Source organism: Eucyclogobius newberryi, unplaced genomic scaffold (assembly GCF_026437365.1).
Source record: "Eucyclogobius newberryi isolate DKJ021-1_F unplaced genomic scaffold, fEucNew1.0.hap1 SCAF_8, whole genome shotgun sequence".
Taxonomy (NCBI): Eukaryota; Metazoa; Chordata; class Actinopteri; order Gobiiformes; family Gobiidae; genus Eucyclogobius; species Eucyclogobius newberryi.
Genome location: NW_027316500.1, coordinates 32,020,897 through 32,036,509, shown reverse-complemented (window position 1 = coordinate 32,036,509; position 15,613 = coordinate 32,020,897). Strand labels below are relative to the sequence as shown.

The window sequence follows — 15,613 nt, the reverse complement described above, 5'->3', positions numbered from 1 at the left end:
TGGGGGAGTCTGTGAGGGCGAGGGTGGTGATGGGGGAGTCTGTCAGGACGAGGGGGGAGGGTGGTGATGGGGGAGTATTGTGCACAGGGAGAAGAACAGGGGGGACCGTACACAGCCCTGTGGAGCTCCTGTGCTGAGTTAACGCCGTGTCTCTCTCCGTTTTCAGGCGATCCGTTTGTCGTGTTGGCCTCTGCTGCGAGACTCCACCTACTACACCCTGTCCATCTCCGCCCTCATCGCGGTAAAGCTTCGACCACACGATCGCGGCGGCTAAAGTCCGACCGAAACGCGGGGATCGTTTGTAGTGTGTGATCATGTGATCATGTTCAGTTCGTTACAGTTTAATGAGCATTTTCAGTGTAAAAAGAGGTGCGAGAGGCTCAGGACATCCAGCAATTATGAAAATACATTGTCTGTTTAGAAAAGGTCGTTTATTCTCACTTATTACAGAGACTGTGTGAAATAAGACATTAAAAAGTGCTTGAATCAAGTCGTATTAGGATGTTTTGTTGTTATTTAAAATAAACCTTATTTTAAGTTAGAAAATGCTCGTTTTTTTCTTATTTTGAGTCAAACCACATGTTTTTTTGTTGTTCCATTGTCATTTTTACTTTAAGATTGTCAAAATATACTCAAAATAAGCCAAATACAACTTAAAAGTAGCACTTTTTAACTGATTGTTGTATTTTATCCGGGTGTAACACAAGTAAATGTGTAAAAACAGGTAAAAGTGACGTATTTCTACTATAGATTTAATTAAAACCACTTACTTTGGCCTCTTTTCGTATTTTCCAGAGTATAAGTCGCACCAGCCAAAAAATGCATAATAGAGAAAAAAAAAACGTATATAAGTCGCACTGGAGTATGAAATGCGGTTGCAAGTGTGAAAATAACACATATAAGTCGCTCCGAAGTAAAAGTATAAATATAAGTATAAGTCGCACCCCGGGCTATGAAAACTATGAAAAAAGGTGCAACTTATAGTCCAGAAACTATTGTCCTCATGTCGCTCCTTCATTGCGAGGCAAGAAAATAAAGATATTTTTTATTGTTTTTTTAATTGGTTTCCGTCATTTAAATTTGTCATTTCACACAAAAAAAGCCCAAAAAAGCGAGAAATATTTTCATGTGTCAAACGACGCCGATAAAAAGTCTGTCGTTTATTTCTTTCGACGACACCAAATAAAATACTTTAGCCTTTCTTAAGTATAAACTTAAAGGTGGTATGGATGATTTTTTTCAGCAATTTTTTATCATATTTCCTCGTGGCGTGGATAAATCATTTGTCCTGCCACGTATCAATCATAAAACGCACCTACCGCTCACCTGCAGCCGCGTCAGGCTCGTCCCCACGTTTCCGCGTGCCTAAGCGCATGGATCTCTCATAATATAGTTCCCTCAGTGTACGGGGCAAAATGAAGACGGAGAAAGACAGTTCGAGCTGACGCAGAAGTGGACAGAAATCTACAGGAGATGAGAGATGCGATGCGATCCGTTGCGCTAATAAACAAACGCGCGTGTGTGTTGTATCAGTCCACACGGGGGAGTGGCATGAGCACGGGGGAGTGGCATGTGCACGGGGGAGTGGCATGTGCACGGGGGAGTGGCATGAGCACGGGGGAGTGGCATGAGCACGGGGGAGTGGCATGAGCACGGGGGAGTGGCATGTGCACGGGGGAGTGGCATGAGCACGGGGGAGTGGCATGAGCACGGGGGAGTGGCATGTGCACGGGGGAGTGGCATGTGCACGGGGGAGTGGCATGAGCACGGGGGAGTGGCATGAGCACGGGGGAGTGGCATGAGCACGGGGGAGTGGCATGTGCACGGGGGAGTGGCATGTGCACGGGGGAGTGGCATGTGCACGGGGGAGTGGCATGTGCACGGGGGAGTGGCATGAGCACGGGGGAGTGGCATGAGCACGGGGGAGTGGCATGTGCACGGGGGAGTGGCATGTGCACGGGGGAGTGGCATGAGCACGGGGGACTTCCGCCTGTGTTCTCAAATCGCCGAAAAATCGTCCATACCGCCTTTCATGGATTATTGTATATGATTGTATATGATTGTATATAATTGTATATGATTGTATATAATTGTATATAATTGTATATGATTGTATATGATTGTATATAATTGTATATAATTGTATATGATTGTATATGATTGTATATGATTGTATATGATTGTATGTGATTGTATATTAGTGTTAGTACTGAACACTCGCAATACTGACCTAACCTAATACTGATGTGCAATTCTGTCATATGTGCAATTACTGTGAAATTCATGTGCAATCTATGTGCTGTCGTGACACATATTCATGTGCAATTACTGTCGGGATCACATGCAATGGTATTTATGTATTTATTTATTTATTTGTCTATGGGAGTTTTTATTTATTTATAGGAGATCTTCTACTGAAAGTGTTTTTCAGACTTCCTATAAGTGATCTGTTCTTCTGTATCTACCTCTGTATCTACCTGCGTTGCACCAATGAAATTTCCCCATGTGGGACAATAAAGGAATATCTTATCTTATCTTATATGATTGTATATGATTGTATATAATTGTATGTGATTGTATATGATTGTATATGATTGTATATAATTGTATATGATTGTATATAATTGTATATGATTGTATATGATTGTATATAATTGTATATGATTGTATATGATTGTATGTGATTGTATGTGATTGTATATGATTGTATATGATTGTATATGATTGTATATAATTGTATATAATTGTATATGATTGTATAGTACATTATTCTGCCGTCACATAATAATGCCTGTTTTTCTTTGTGCCCACAGTTCATATACGACGAAAAGGTGGTTTGGTGAGTTGTTTTCGCCACTAAAACGCCTCATGGTCGCTCGTCCGACCCCGTTTGACCCTTGTTTGACCCCTGTTTGACTCCAGTTTGACCCCGTTTGACCCCGTTGTATCCCTGTCTGACTCCATTTGACCTCGTTTGAATCCGTTTGACCCCATTTGACCCCGTTTTATCCCCGTTTGACCTCGTTTGACCCCTGTTTGACCCCTGTTTGACCCCGTTTTATCCCCGTTCAACCCCGTTTGACCCCTGTTTGACCCCGTTTTATCCCCGTTTGACCTCGTTTGACCCCTGTCTGACCCCGTTTTATCCCTGTTTTAACCCCGTTTGACCTCGTTTGACCCCGTTCGAGCCTCTAAACGCCGTCTGCTCTCAGGTGGGAGGCGCTCACGTTGGTCCTCATGTACTTGGTCTACATCCTCATCATGAAGTGAGTTTTCCAGCGCGTTCACACTTCGCTCGCCCAGGCGCTTCGCTCGCCCGGACGCTTTCGCCCTTTTAATCGCAGCCGTTTCGTCTTGTTCCAGGTGCAATTCCTACGTGGTACGCTTCCTGGAGCGACGGAAAAAGAAGTCGTCGGCGCTGAGGAACGGGGCGACGAACAACGCGGAGCTGGAGGACGGCGAAGCCACGGCCGTGCTGCTCAAGAAAGGTCGGTGCTTTGTACGTTTCGCTCTGCAGCGCCGTGACGTTTAGCAGAAGCGTCGTAGCATCGACGATACTGAGACAGAATAACAGAAGATAAATATGGTCCATCTGGAGGTCGTCAAGGCGCTCGTCGTCACGACTTGAGCTAAACTATGCAATTACCGTATTTTCTGGACTATAAGTCGCACCAGCCAAAAACTGTATAATAGAGAAGAAAAAAACATATATAAGTCTCACTGGAGTATAAGTATGTAAGTATAAGTCACACCCCGGTACAAACTATGAAAAAAGGTGCTACTTATAGTCCAGAAAATACGGTAATCGAGTTCATAATAATTCCGTTGATTCTTTGTTCTTTGTTTTGTTCTCGTGAATCGCCGACTGACCCAGACTGACTCTGACTGACCCAGACTGACCGGTCTGAGATGGACCCTTGGCCCTGGGTTGACGTCCTCGTGTCTGAGGCTTTAAAGGGGACGTGTGGTGTCTTCCAGCGCCGCAGCAGAGGAAGACGTCGGTGCTGATGGTGGACGAGCTGCTGAGCGCGTGTCCTCACCAGCTCAGCTTCTCTGAGGCCGGGATGAGGATCATGATCACCAGCCACTTCAGCCCCAGAACCCGGCTCACCATGGCCTCCCGCATGCTCATCAACGAGGTACTGGACCAGGCTGGACCAGGCTGGACCAGGGTCTGGACCAGGTTTAAACCAGGTCTTCTCTGCCCCCCTCAGAGGCAGCGTCTGATCAGCTGCCGGACCCTCACAAACGGGGACTCGGACGCGGTGGGAGCGAAGGCCGGACTTCGGAAGAGCGCGGAGAACGGCCTGACGTCGGCCGCGGGGGGAGGGGCCAATCGCCGTGACGACCGCGAAGCAGGAAACGACACGGAGAACGAGGACAACGACAACAACGAGAACGACGAAGACGAGGAGGAGGAGGAGGAGGAGGGAGAAGGGCCGTTTGTGCCCCACCGGTGTCCAGGTAAAACCAGGACTAAACCCGGACTAAACCAGGTCTAAACCAGGACTAAACCAGGGCTAAACCAGGTCTAAACCAGGTCTAAACCAGGACTAAACCAGGACTAAACCAGGTCTAAACCAGGACTAAACCAGGACTAAACCAGGTCTAAACCAGGACTAAACCAGGACTAAACCAGGTCTAAACCAGGACTAAACCAGGGCTAAACCAGGTCTAAACCCGGTCTAAACCAGGACTAAACCAGGTCTAAACCAGGACTATACCAGGACTAAACCAGGACTAAACCCGGTCTAAACCAGGACTAAACCAGGTCTAAACCAGGACTAAACCAGGACTAAACCAGGACTAAACCAGGTCTAAACCAGGACTAAACCAGGACTAAACCAGGTCTAAACCAGGACTATACCAGGACTAAACCAGGACTAAACCCGCTCTAAACCAGGACTAAACCAGGACTAAACCAGGTCTAAACCCGGTCTAAACCAGGACTAAACCCGGTCTAAACCAGGACTAAACCAGGACTAAACCAGGTCTAAACCAGGACTAAACCAGGACTAAACCAGGTCTAAACCAGGACTAAACCAGGACTAAACCAGGTCTAAACCAGGACTAAACCAGGGCTAAACCAGGTCTAAACCAGGTCTAAACCAGGACTAAACCAGGTCTAAACCAGGACTAAACCAGGACTAAACCAGGTCTAAACCAGGACTAAACCAGGACTAAACCAGGTCTAAACCAGGACTAAACCAGGACTAAACCAGGTAAAACCAGGACTAAACCCGGACTAAACCAGGTCTAAACCAGGACTAAACCAGGGCTAAACCAGGTCTAAACCAGGTCTAAACCAGGACTAAACCAGGACTAAACCAGGTCTAAACCAGGACTAAACCAGGACTAAACCAGGTCTAAACCAGGACTAAACCAGGACTAAACCAGGTCTAAACCAGGACTAAACCAGGGCTAAACCAGGTCTAAACCCGGTCTAAACCAGGACTAAACCAGGTCTAAACCAGGACTATACCAGGACTAAACCAGGACTAAACCCGGTCTAAACCAGGACTAAACCAGGTCTAAACCAGGACTAAACCAGGACTAAACCAGGACTAAACCAGGTCTAAACCAGGACTAAACCAGGACTAAACCAGGTCTAAACCAGGACTATACCAGGACTAAACCAGGACTAAACCAGGACTAAACCAGGACTAAACCAGGTCTAAACCAGGTCTATACCAGTACTAAACCAGGACTAAACCCGCTCTAAACCAGGACTAAACCAGGACTAAACCAGGTCTAAACCCGGTCTAAACCAGGACTAAACCCGGTCTAAACCAGGACTAAACCCGCTCTAAACCAGGTCTAAACCTGGTCTAAACCCGGTCTAAACCCGCTCTAAACCAGGACTAAACCAGGACTAAACCAGGACTAAACCCGGTCCAAACCAGGACTAAACCAGGACTAAACCCGGTCCAAACCAGGACTAAACCAGGACTAAACCCGGTCTAAACCAGGACTAAACCAGGACTAAACCAGGACTAAACCAGGTCTAAACCAGGACTAAACCAGGACTAAACCAGGTCTAAACCAGGACTATACCAGGACTAAACCAGGACTAAACCAGGACTAAACCAGGACTAAACCAGGTCTAAACCAGGTCTATACCAGTACTAAACCAGGACTAAACCCGCTCTAAACCAGGACTAAACCAGGACTAAACCAGGTCTAAACCCGGTCTAAACCAGGACTAAACCCGGTCTAAACCAGGACTAAACCCGCTCTAAACCAGGACTAAACCAGGACTAAACCCGCTCTAAACCAGGACTAAACCAGGACTAAACCCGCTCTAAACCCGGTCTAAACGCGCTCTAAACCAGGACTAAACCAGGACTAAACCCGCTCTAAACCCGCTCTAAACCTGGTCTAAACCCGGTCTAAACCCGCTCTAAACCAGGACTAAACCAGGACTAAACCAGGACTAAACCCGGTCCAAACCAGGACTAAACCAGGACTAAACCCGGTCCAAACCAGGACTAAACCAGGACTAAACCCGGTCTAAACCAGGACTAAACCAGGACTAAACCCAGTCCAAACCAGGACTAAACCCGGACTAAACCCGCTCTAAACCAGGACTAAACCAGGACTAAACCCAATCTAAACCAGGTCTAAACCAGGACTAAACCCGCTCTAAACCAGGACTAAACCAGGACTAAACCCAATCTAAACCAGGTCTAAACCAGGTCCAAACCAGGTCTAAACCAGGTCTAAACCAGGACTAAACCAGGACTAAACCAGGACTATACCAGGACTAAAACCCGGTCTAACCCGTGTGCTTCAGGTGGAGTGCTGAATAAGTTCAAGTGGCTCCTGGCTTGGCCCCTGAGTCTGATCTTCTACTTCACGATCCCAAACTGCTCGTCTCAGCGCTGGGAAAACTACTTCATGCTGTCGTTCTTCTCCTCGACCATGTGGATCGCAGGACTGTCCTACATCATGGTCTGGATGGTGAGTGACACCAGCACAGACGTGACACGGGTACAGGTGTCACCATAGCAACCAGACTGTAAACAAGAGCCAAACTCCACATTAAGTTCTGATCTGACACACAAGACCATAAGCATCTTTATTTAGTCCAACCATGGTTTAAACTGTCTTTGTGTCGCACACTGATGACATCACAGAGGGATTCAGCTCAACTTCCTGTCATTTTAAACTTTTTTTTTTTTTTTTTTTTTTCACAAACTTAACGGAAGTAAAACCATGATAAACATTTACCACAGGTTCTACACCATTAAACTAAGTCAGAATTATAACAATAAAGTGTCATGTGTTTAAGTGACTTTAAGTATTATAATATTACGTAGCGTGAGTGTCTGTGATTCAGTTCAGAGCTGGACACAGTCAGAACGATTGACCACCAGAGATGATCTTTGACAGTTTGGCACATGAAGCGTGGACACATGATGCGCTCGGGAAAAGGCGGAACGGCACGACGAACGGTAGATGCCGATTGGCCGAAGCGTCGCCGTGGTGATGTAGCAAACAGAATGTCCCACAAACCGCAACGTGAATGGACAAAGAAACATCACTGCAGTTTAGACCTCTGCAGTTTAGACCTCTGCACGCCGTGACCTTCATGTGAAGTCACTGAATTCCGGGACCGCCATCCGGGAGTCGTTTAGTCAGTTACCGTATTTTCCGGACTATAATTCACACCTTTTTTTCATAGTTTTGGGGTGCGACTTATACTCCAGAGCGACTTATATGTGATATTATTAACTCATTATTTTAACACTGACAACCACAAGAGGGCGCTCTAGGCTCTAAGCGACGCAGAAGAATAATCTACACTTCCTCTTCCTCTGGAGTTTGTGGAGTTGTTTAGAAGTGACACAGAGGAAGAAGAATTCAATGGATTTAGTGATTTGGGGTAAAACTGATGCTTTGGTAAACTTGTTAGCATGTTCTTTATGCTATAGTTATCTGAATAACTGTTCATATGTTACGTCAACATACCAGACACTTACCACAGTTCTGTCTGTGCCTCATGTAGCTGAAGGTGTTAGCGTTAGCATACGTCATGTAGCTGAAGGTGTTAGCGTTAGCATACGTCATGTAGCTGAAGGTGTTAGCATACGTCAAGTAGCTGAAGGTGTTAGCGTTAGCATACGTCATGTAGCTGAAGGTGTTAGCGTTAGCATACGTCATGTAGCTGAAGGTGTTAGCATACGTCATGTAGCTGAAGGTGTTAGCGTTAGCATACGTCATGTAGCTGAAGGTGTTAGCGTTAGCATACGTCATGTAGCTGAAGGTGTTAGCGTTAGCATACGTAAACCTATTCACCATGTTCTCTCATCTGTTATTATTTTCTGTTCTTGGTCTTGGATTCTATCAAATAAATTTCCCCAAAAATGCGACTTTTATATGTGTTTTTATTCTCTATTATGCATTTTTTTGGTGTGACTTATACTCCAGAAAATACGGTAAATGTCGTTTAATTAGTTGTTTAGTGTTGCTTTTCATTTGAGAAGAGCCAGTTTAGAGTCGTTATCAGTGTGTGTGTTATCATCACGTTTCCTGCGGCTGTGGTTCTTGAACACGCGTGTGCAGCATGTTTAGCTCCGCCCTCTTACCTGGATGTGCTGCGTGTTAAGCTCCGCCCTCTTACCTGGATGTGCTGCGTGTTAAGCTCCGCCCTCTTACCTGGATGTGCTGCGTGTTAAGCTCCGCCCTCTTACCTGGATGTGCTGCGTGTTAAGCTCCGCCCTCTTACCTGGATGTGCTGCGTGTTTAGCTCCGCCCTCTTACCTGGATGTGCTGCGTGTTAAGCTCCGCCCTCTTACCTGGATGTGCTGCGTGTTAAGCTCCGCCCTCTTACCTGGATGTGCTGCAGGTGACGGTGATCGGCTTCACCCTGGGCATCCCGGACGTCATCATGGGCATCACGTTCCTGGCGGCGGGCACCAGCGTCCCGGACTGCATGGCCAGCCTCATCGTCGCTCGCCAGGGTCAGTGTTACTCCTCACTGCTGCATGTCCTGCCCGCTCTCACCCCCATTCCACACCGCACTGTCACAGCCAAATATGGTTTTCATTCTTTCATCCTTTATGTGTTTCTTTTTTGTTCTTTCTTACTTTCTTTACGTCTTTTTTGTGGTCATTCTTTGTTTTCTTACTCTCCTCTTACTTTCTTTATTACCGTCATTTTTTTGTTCTTTCTTTCGTTCTTTAGTTGTTTTCGTTCTCTTTCTCTCTTACTTTACTTACTTGTTGTTCTTTCTCTTCATCATGACAGTGTTGTTACCATGGCAGCCGAGTAACTCTAATAAATACAGGCTTATGTCCAAACACTTATAAAAACGCACGTCTTTGGACGCACGTCCAAAGACGTGCGTTTTTATATTCCCAACCGCTCCGGGCGTCAGTGGCGTTGATGGCGTCGTCAGTGGCGTTGATGGCGGCGTCAGTGGCGTTGATGGCGGCGTCAGTGGCGTTGGCGTCGTCAGTGGCGTTGATGGCGGCGTCAGTGGCGTTGGTGTCGTCAGTGGCGTTGGCGGCGTTGGCGTCGTCAGTGGCGTTGATGGCGGCGTCAGTGGCGTTGGTGTCGTCAGTGGCGTTGGCGGCGTTGGTGTCGTCAGTGGCGTTGATGGCGGCGTCAGTGGCGTTGGCGTCGTCAGTGGCGTTGATGGCGGCGTCAGTGGCGTTGGCGTCGTCAGTGGCGTTGATGGCGGCGTCAGTGGCGTTGGTGTCGTCAGTGGCGTTGGCGTCGTCAGTGGCGTTGGCGGCGTCAGTGGCATCGGTGGCGTTGGCGGCGTCAGTGGCGTTGGCGGCGTCAGTGGCATCGGTGGCGTTGGCGGCGTCAGTGGCATCGGTGGCGTTGGCGGCGTCAGTGGCATCGGTGGCGTTGGCGGCGTCAGTGGCATCGGTGGCGTTGGTGGCGTCAGTGGCGTTGGCGGCGTCAGTGGCATCGGTGGCGTTGGCGGCGTCAGTGGCATCGGTGGCGTTGGCGGCGTCAGTGGCATCGGTGGCGTTGGCGGCGTCAGTGGCGTTGGCGGCGTCAGTGGCATCGGTGGCGTTGGCGGCGTCAGTGGCATCGGTGGCGTTGGCGGCGTCAGTGGCATCGGTGGCGTTGGCGGCGTCAGTGGCATCGGTGGCGTTGGCGGCGTCAGTGGCGTTGGCGTCTGTGGGTGAAGATGTTGGAGACGTTGAGTGTTGTGTCTGTTCCAGGCATGGGAGACATGGCGGTGTCCAACTCCATCGGCAGTAACGTGTTCGACATCCTGGTGGGTCTGGGCCTTCCCTGGAGCATCAAGACTCTCGCCATCAGCTACGGATCAGACGTGAGTGGCAGAGTGGTTAGCTCCCGGCACAGGCTCACTTACGCTCCACACAAACACAAATGCGGCTCTTTTCCGCCTCCACGTTTGTTTTTCTTTCCCGTTCCGGTCCACTCTGACTGACTTTGCGCGCCCTCTGCTGTTCGTTTAAGGCGGCGGCGCGCTCGGCTCTGATCGGGGGGGTTTCGTCGACCCCTTTTGACTCGTTTTGACCCGTTTGCTTATCTCCCGCTGCAGTGTTGGTTTTCTGTTTTGACTTTGTGGGAAATATTGGCGCTCGTCTGCGTAAATCATATGATTGATTATCTCGACTGCACACGATATAGAACATAATCCTCCTCTTCTCTGTGTGAGGATGTGGGCGGGGCCTAAACTGATGCCACTATTCGAGAAACAACTGTTTAATATTTGAAGTCATAAAAGCAAAGTAAATAATGAGGCTAATTGTGTCGTGACATCACACGTTTAATTAGAGATGACGACGTTCTTTGGGACAAAAAAGTATAATTTACTTTGACATGAATCACTTTACATCATTCTGTATAAATGAAGACATGAGGACACTTATTATACCAGTACTAGCCCCTATAATAGTAAATCTGCCCCCTGGTGGTGGATATCTGAGGCTGTGCGCTGCCCCCTGGTGGTGGATATATGAGGCTGTGCGCTGCCCCCTGGTGGTGGATATATGAGGCTGTGCGCTGCCCCCTGGTGGTGGATATATGAGGCTGTGCGCTGCCCCCTGGTGGTGGATATCTGAGGCTGTGCGCTGCCCCCTGGTGGTGGATATATGAGGCTGTGCGCTGCCCCCTGGTGGTGTATATATGAGGCTGTGCGCTGCCCCCTGGTGGTGGATATTTGAGGCTGTGCGCTGCCCCCTGGTGGTGGATATATGAGGCTGTGCGCTGCCCCGTGGTGGTGGATATATGAGGCTGTGCGCTGCCCCCTGGTGGTGGATATATGAGGCTGTGCGCTGCCCCCTGGTGGTGGATATATGAGGCTGTGCGCTGCCCCCTGGTGGTGGATATTTGAGGCTGTGCGCTGCCCCCTGGTGGTGGATATCTGAGGCTGTGCGCTGCCCCCTGGTGGTGGATATATGAGGCTGTGCGCTGCCCCCTGGTGGTGGATATCTGAGGCTGTGCGCTGCCCCCTGGTGGTGGATATCTGAGGCTGTGCGTTGCCCCCTGGTGGTGGATATTTGAGGCTGTGCGCTGCCCCCGGTGGTGGATATCTGAGGCTGTGCACTGCCCCCTGGTGGTGGATATCTGAGGCTGTGCACTGCCCCCTGGTGGTGGATATCTGAGGCTGTGCGCGGCCCCCTGGTGGTGGATATCTGAGGCTGTGCACTGCCCCCTGGTGGTGGATATCTGAGGCTGTGCACTGCCCCCTGGTGGTGGATATCTGAGGCTGTGCGCTGCCCCCTGGTGGTGGATATCTGAGGCTGTGCGCTGCCCCCTGGTGGTGGAGTGCTTACAGTACTTGACATATTTGTACTCAAGAGTTCAGTTTGAATCCTGAGTTCTCGAGGATAAAACGGCAGTAAAAATGTGTTGCTTGTCGTGCTGAGGTCAGAACGAGGCGGGACCAAGAGCAGCCGCTCCGTAGACCAGGCTCGTCAAAAGTATCATAAGGACAGATCCTAAAGCTAGAATCATAGTATCGATAGTACAAAAAAAACACATGTACAGTACAAAATGTGAGCCTAAAAAACACAATAAAGAAAGAACTATTATTTATTGTCTAAAACGGGGCTGAACAAACTATGGCTCGCGGGCCAAACGTGGTCCAAATAACAATTTTACTTGTTTGGATTATTAAAGCTGTGGAGGCTCATCAAATACACATGTGGCCCTCAACTGCACGCGTGTCAACATGTGGCCCTCAACTGCACATGTGTCAACATGTGGCCCTCAACTCCACGCGTGTCAACATGTGGCCCTTAACTCCACGTGTGTCAAGATGTGGCCCTCAACTGCACGCGTGTCAACATGTGGCCCTCAACTGCTCGCGTGTCAACATGTGGCCCTATACTGCTCGCGTGTCAACATGTGGCCCTCAACTGCACGCGTGTCAACATGTGGCCCTCAACTGCACGCGTGTCAACATGTGGCCCTCAACTGCACGCGTGTCAACATGTGGCCCTCAACTGCACGCGTGTCAACATGTGGCCCTCAACTGCACGCGTGTCAACATGTGGCCCTCAACTCGGAGACATGTGTTCCAGAGCATTACTGACACTTGTTTGACCTTTGACCTGGACAGACACAGCGGTCACAACAGGACGTCACTGTGTCCAGAGCGTCTCAAGAATCTGTTTGATGCAACATTTTAGTTTAGTTTTTGTGTGAAATGTTCAGTTTGACGATGTTTTCGTGACATTGTTGCTTCAGTTCTCTTTGGGACGGTCTGGTTCTTGGTTCCTGGTTCCTGGTTCCATCCATCGTGTCCACAGCAGGAGCTTTGAGCCCCAATTACATCTTTATGAAGTTCATATTTATCTTGTTTTTCTCTTTTGAGGTCAACACAACTACAACACATGTAGAGTTCAGGTCATTGCAACACATCTAGACATGTGTGATTGTTGTGTCCCTGCAGTGACTGGTTTTGTGGTCTGGCTCTTGTAACCATGGTAATGTGTCCTCAGATCAAGCTGTACAGTAAAGGTCTGATCTTCTCTGTGGGACTTCTTCTGGCCTCCGTCTTTTTAACCGTGAGTTTGTCTTCAAATATGATCAAAAGTTACAAATATCCTTTCATCCTTTAGCCTCCTCCTTTAGCCTCCTTTAGCCTCCTCCTTTAGCCTCCTCCTTTAGCCTCCTTTAGCATCCTTTAGCCTCCTCCTTTAGCCTCCTTTAGCCTCCTTTAGCCTCCTCCTTTAGCCTCCTCCTTTAGCCTCCTCCTTTAGCCTCCTTTAGCCTCCTCCTTTAGCCTCCTCCTTTAGCCTCCTTTAGCCTCCTCCTTTAGCATCCTTTAGCCTTCTCCTTTAGCCTCCTCCTTTAGCCTCCTCCTTTAGCCTCCTCCTTTAGCCTCCTCCTTTGGCCGCCTCCTTTAGTCTCCTCCTTTAGCCTCCTTTAGCCTCCTCCTTCTAAAGTCCCGGGGTCTGGTGTTGTTGGGCAGGTGCTGGGGGTCCACCTTTAGTCTCTTTTAGCCTCCTTTAGCCTCCTTTAGCCTCCTTTAGCCACCTTTAGTCTCCTTTAGCCTCCTTTAGTCTCCTCCTTTAGCCTCCTTTAATCTCCTTTAGCCTCCTTTAGCCTCCTCCTTTAGCCTCTTTTAGTCTCCTTTAGTCTCCTTTAGCCTCCTTTAGCCTCCTCCTTTAGCCTCCTTTAGTCTCTTTTAGTCTTCTTTAGTCTCCTTTAGCCTCCTTTAGCCTCCTGTAGCCTCCTTAGCCTCCTTTAGCCTCCTTAGCCTCCTTTAGCCTCCTTTAGCCTCCTTTAGTCTCCTTTAGTCTCCTTTAGCCTCCTGTATCCTCCTTTAGACTCCTTAGCCTTCTTTAGCCTCCTTTATCCTCCTTTAGCCTCCTTTAGTCTCCTTTAGTCTCCTTTAGCCTCCTTTATCCTCCTTTAGACTCCTTAGCCTCCTTTAGCCTCCTTTAGCCTCCTTTAGCCTCCTTTAGTCTCCTTTAGTCTCCTTTAGCCTCCTTTAGTCTCCTTAGCCTCCTTTAGCCTCCTTTAGCCCGGTTGCTTCTAAAGTCCCGGGTCTGGTGTCGTTGGGCAGGTGCTGGGGGTCCACCTTTAGTCTCCTTTAGTCTCCTTTAGCCTCCTTAGCCTCCTCCTTTAGCCTCCTTTAGCCTCCTTTAGTCTCCTTTAGTCTCCTTTAGCCTCCTTTAGCCTCCTTAGCCTCCTTTAGCCTCGTTTAGCCCGGTTGCTTCTAAAGTCCCGGGTCTGGTGTCGTTGGACAGGTGCTGGGGGTCCACCTTTATTCTCCTTTAGCCTCCTTTAGTCTCCTTTAGCCTCCTTTAGCCTCCTCCTTTAGCCTCCTTTAGCCTCCTTTAGTCTCCTTTAGTCTCCTTTAGCCTCCTTTAGCCTCCTTAGCCTCCTTTAGCCTCCTTTATCCCGGTTGCTTCTAAAGTCCCGGGTCTGGTGTCGTTGGGCAGGTGCTGGGGGTCCACCTTTAGTCTCCTTTAGTCTCCTTTAGCCTCCTTAGCCTCCTTTAGTCTCCTTTAGTCTCCTTTAGCCTCCTTAGCCTCCTTTAGCCTCCTTTAGCCCGGTTGCTTCTAAAGTCCCGGGTCTGGTGTCGTTGGGCAGGTGCTGGGGGTCCACCTTTAGTCTCCTTTAGTCTCCTTTAGCCTCCTTAGCCTCCTTTAGCCTCCTTTAGCCCGGTTGCTTCTAAAGTCCCGGGTCTGGTGTCGTTGGGCAGGTGCTGGGGGTCCACCTTTAGTCTCCTTTAGTCTCCTTTAGCCTCCTTAGCCTCCTTTAGCCTCCTTTAGCCCGGTTGCTTCTAAAGTCCCGGGTCTGGTGTCGTTGGGCAGGTGCTGGGGGTCCACCTGAACAAGTGGACTCTGGATCGGCGCCTGGGCCTCCTGTGCCTGATGCTCTACTCCGTCTTCCTCTGCTTCTCCTGCCTCATCGAGTACAACATCTTCACCTTCGTCAACCTGCCCACGTGCCGCGAGGACGAGTGACAGGCGAGCGGGACGTCTCCGCCCGGCGCAGCGCCACCCGCAGGACGAGACGAGCTACCGCCACCGCCGCGGGGACTTTTTCTGTTGTGGCGCAGGGACGAGACGCCACACTTTGATTTGAGCTGGACACGGGTGCTTTTCGGGCCGAGCGGGCGTCGGTCGGGCGTCGGTCAGTCTCTGGAAGGTTCCGGCGCTCGTTTGGACACGTTTTTGTTTTTTTTTGGTGCGAAAAACGTGCGCCGCAAAGAAAACGCCACGTTCCACTGCCGGTCGACTCGACCTCGTACTATGTTATTGTAGTTTTAACGTGACCAAAAACTGACACAAGCCGAACTCGCATTATTTATGTGTAAATGTGTTTGAAGGTCTTATATTATGCAGTTATGGCTTAAAAATGACGAAATATCGGGAAAAAACAAACAAGATAACGTCATTCTTATCCCTTTAGAATTTACCCATGTGGGACAATAAAGGATTATCTTAGCCTCCTTTAGCCTCCTTTAGCGTCTGTTAGCCTCCTTTACCATCTTTTAGCCTCCTCCTTTAGCCTTCTTTAGCCTCCTTTAGCGTCCTTTAGCGCCTAAAAGGACATAGAGTAGTGAACAGTGTAAATAAGGATTGCAACATTAGCTGCCGCGTTCACTGATCAGAACGAGTTTGGTGACGGCTTTAAAAACGCCGAGAAGCACTTACCGAGTCGG

At 49.0% G+C, this 15,613-nt stretch overlaps 1 protein-coding gene across 1 annotated transcript in view; it reads left to right on the top strand.

Moving 5' to 3' along the window:
- Positions 1-14,912, top strand: part of LOC140351552 (sodium/potassium/calcium exchanger 3-like) — an 89,631-nt gene extending 74,719 nt beyond the window's left edge. The window contains exons 7-17 of the mRNA XM_072437406.1: positions 167-241; positions 2,814-2,839; positions 3,213-3,266; positions 3,364-3,488; positions 3,979-4,139; positions 4,215-4,464; positions 6,794-6,960; positions 8,849-8,963; positions 10,182-10,294; positions 12,936-13,001; positions 14,760-14,912. Of these exons, the coding sequence (XP_072293507.1) occupies positions 167-241; positions 2,814-2,839; positions 3,213-3,266; positions 3,364-3,488; positions 3,979-4,139; positions 4,215-4,464; positions 6,794-6,960; positions 8,849-8,963; positions 10,182-10,294; positions 12,936-13,001; positions 14,760-14,912 (1,305 nt within the window). The remainder of the gene's footprint in view (positions 1-166; positions 242-2,813; positions 2,840-3,212; positions 3,267-3,363; positions 3,489-3,978; positions 4,140-4,214; positions 4,465-6,793; positions 6,961-8,848; positions 8,964-10,181; positions 10,295-12,935; positions 13,002-14,759) is intronic.
- The last annotated feature ends 701 nt before the right edge of the window (positions 14,913-15,613 follow it).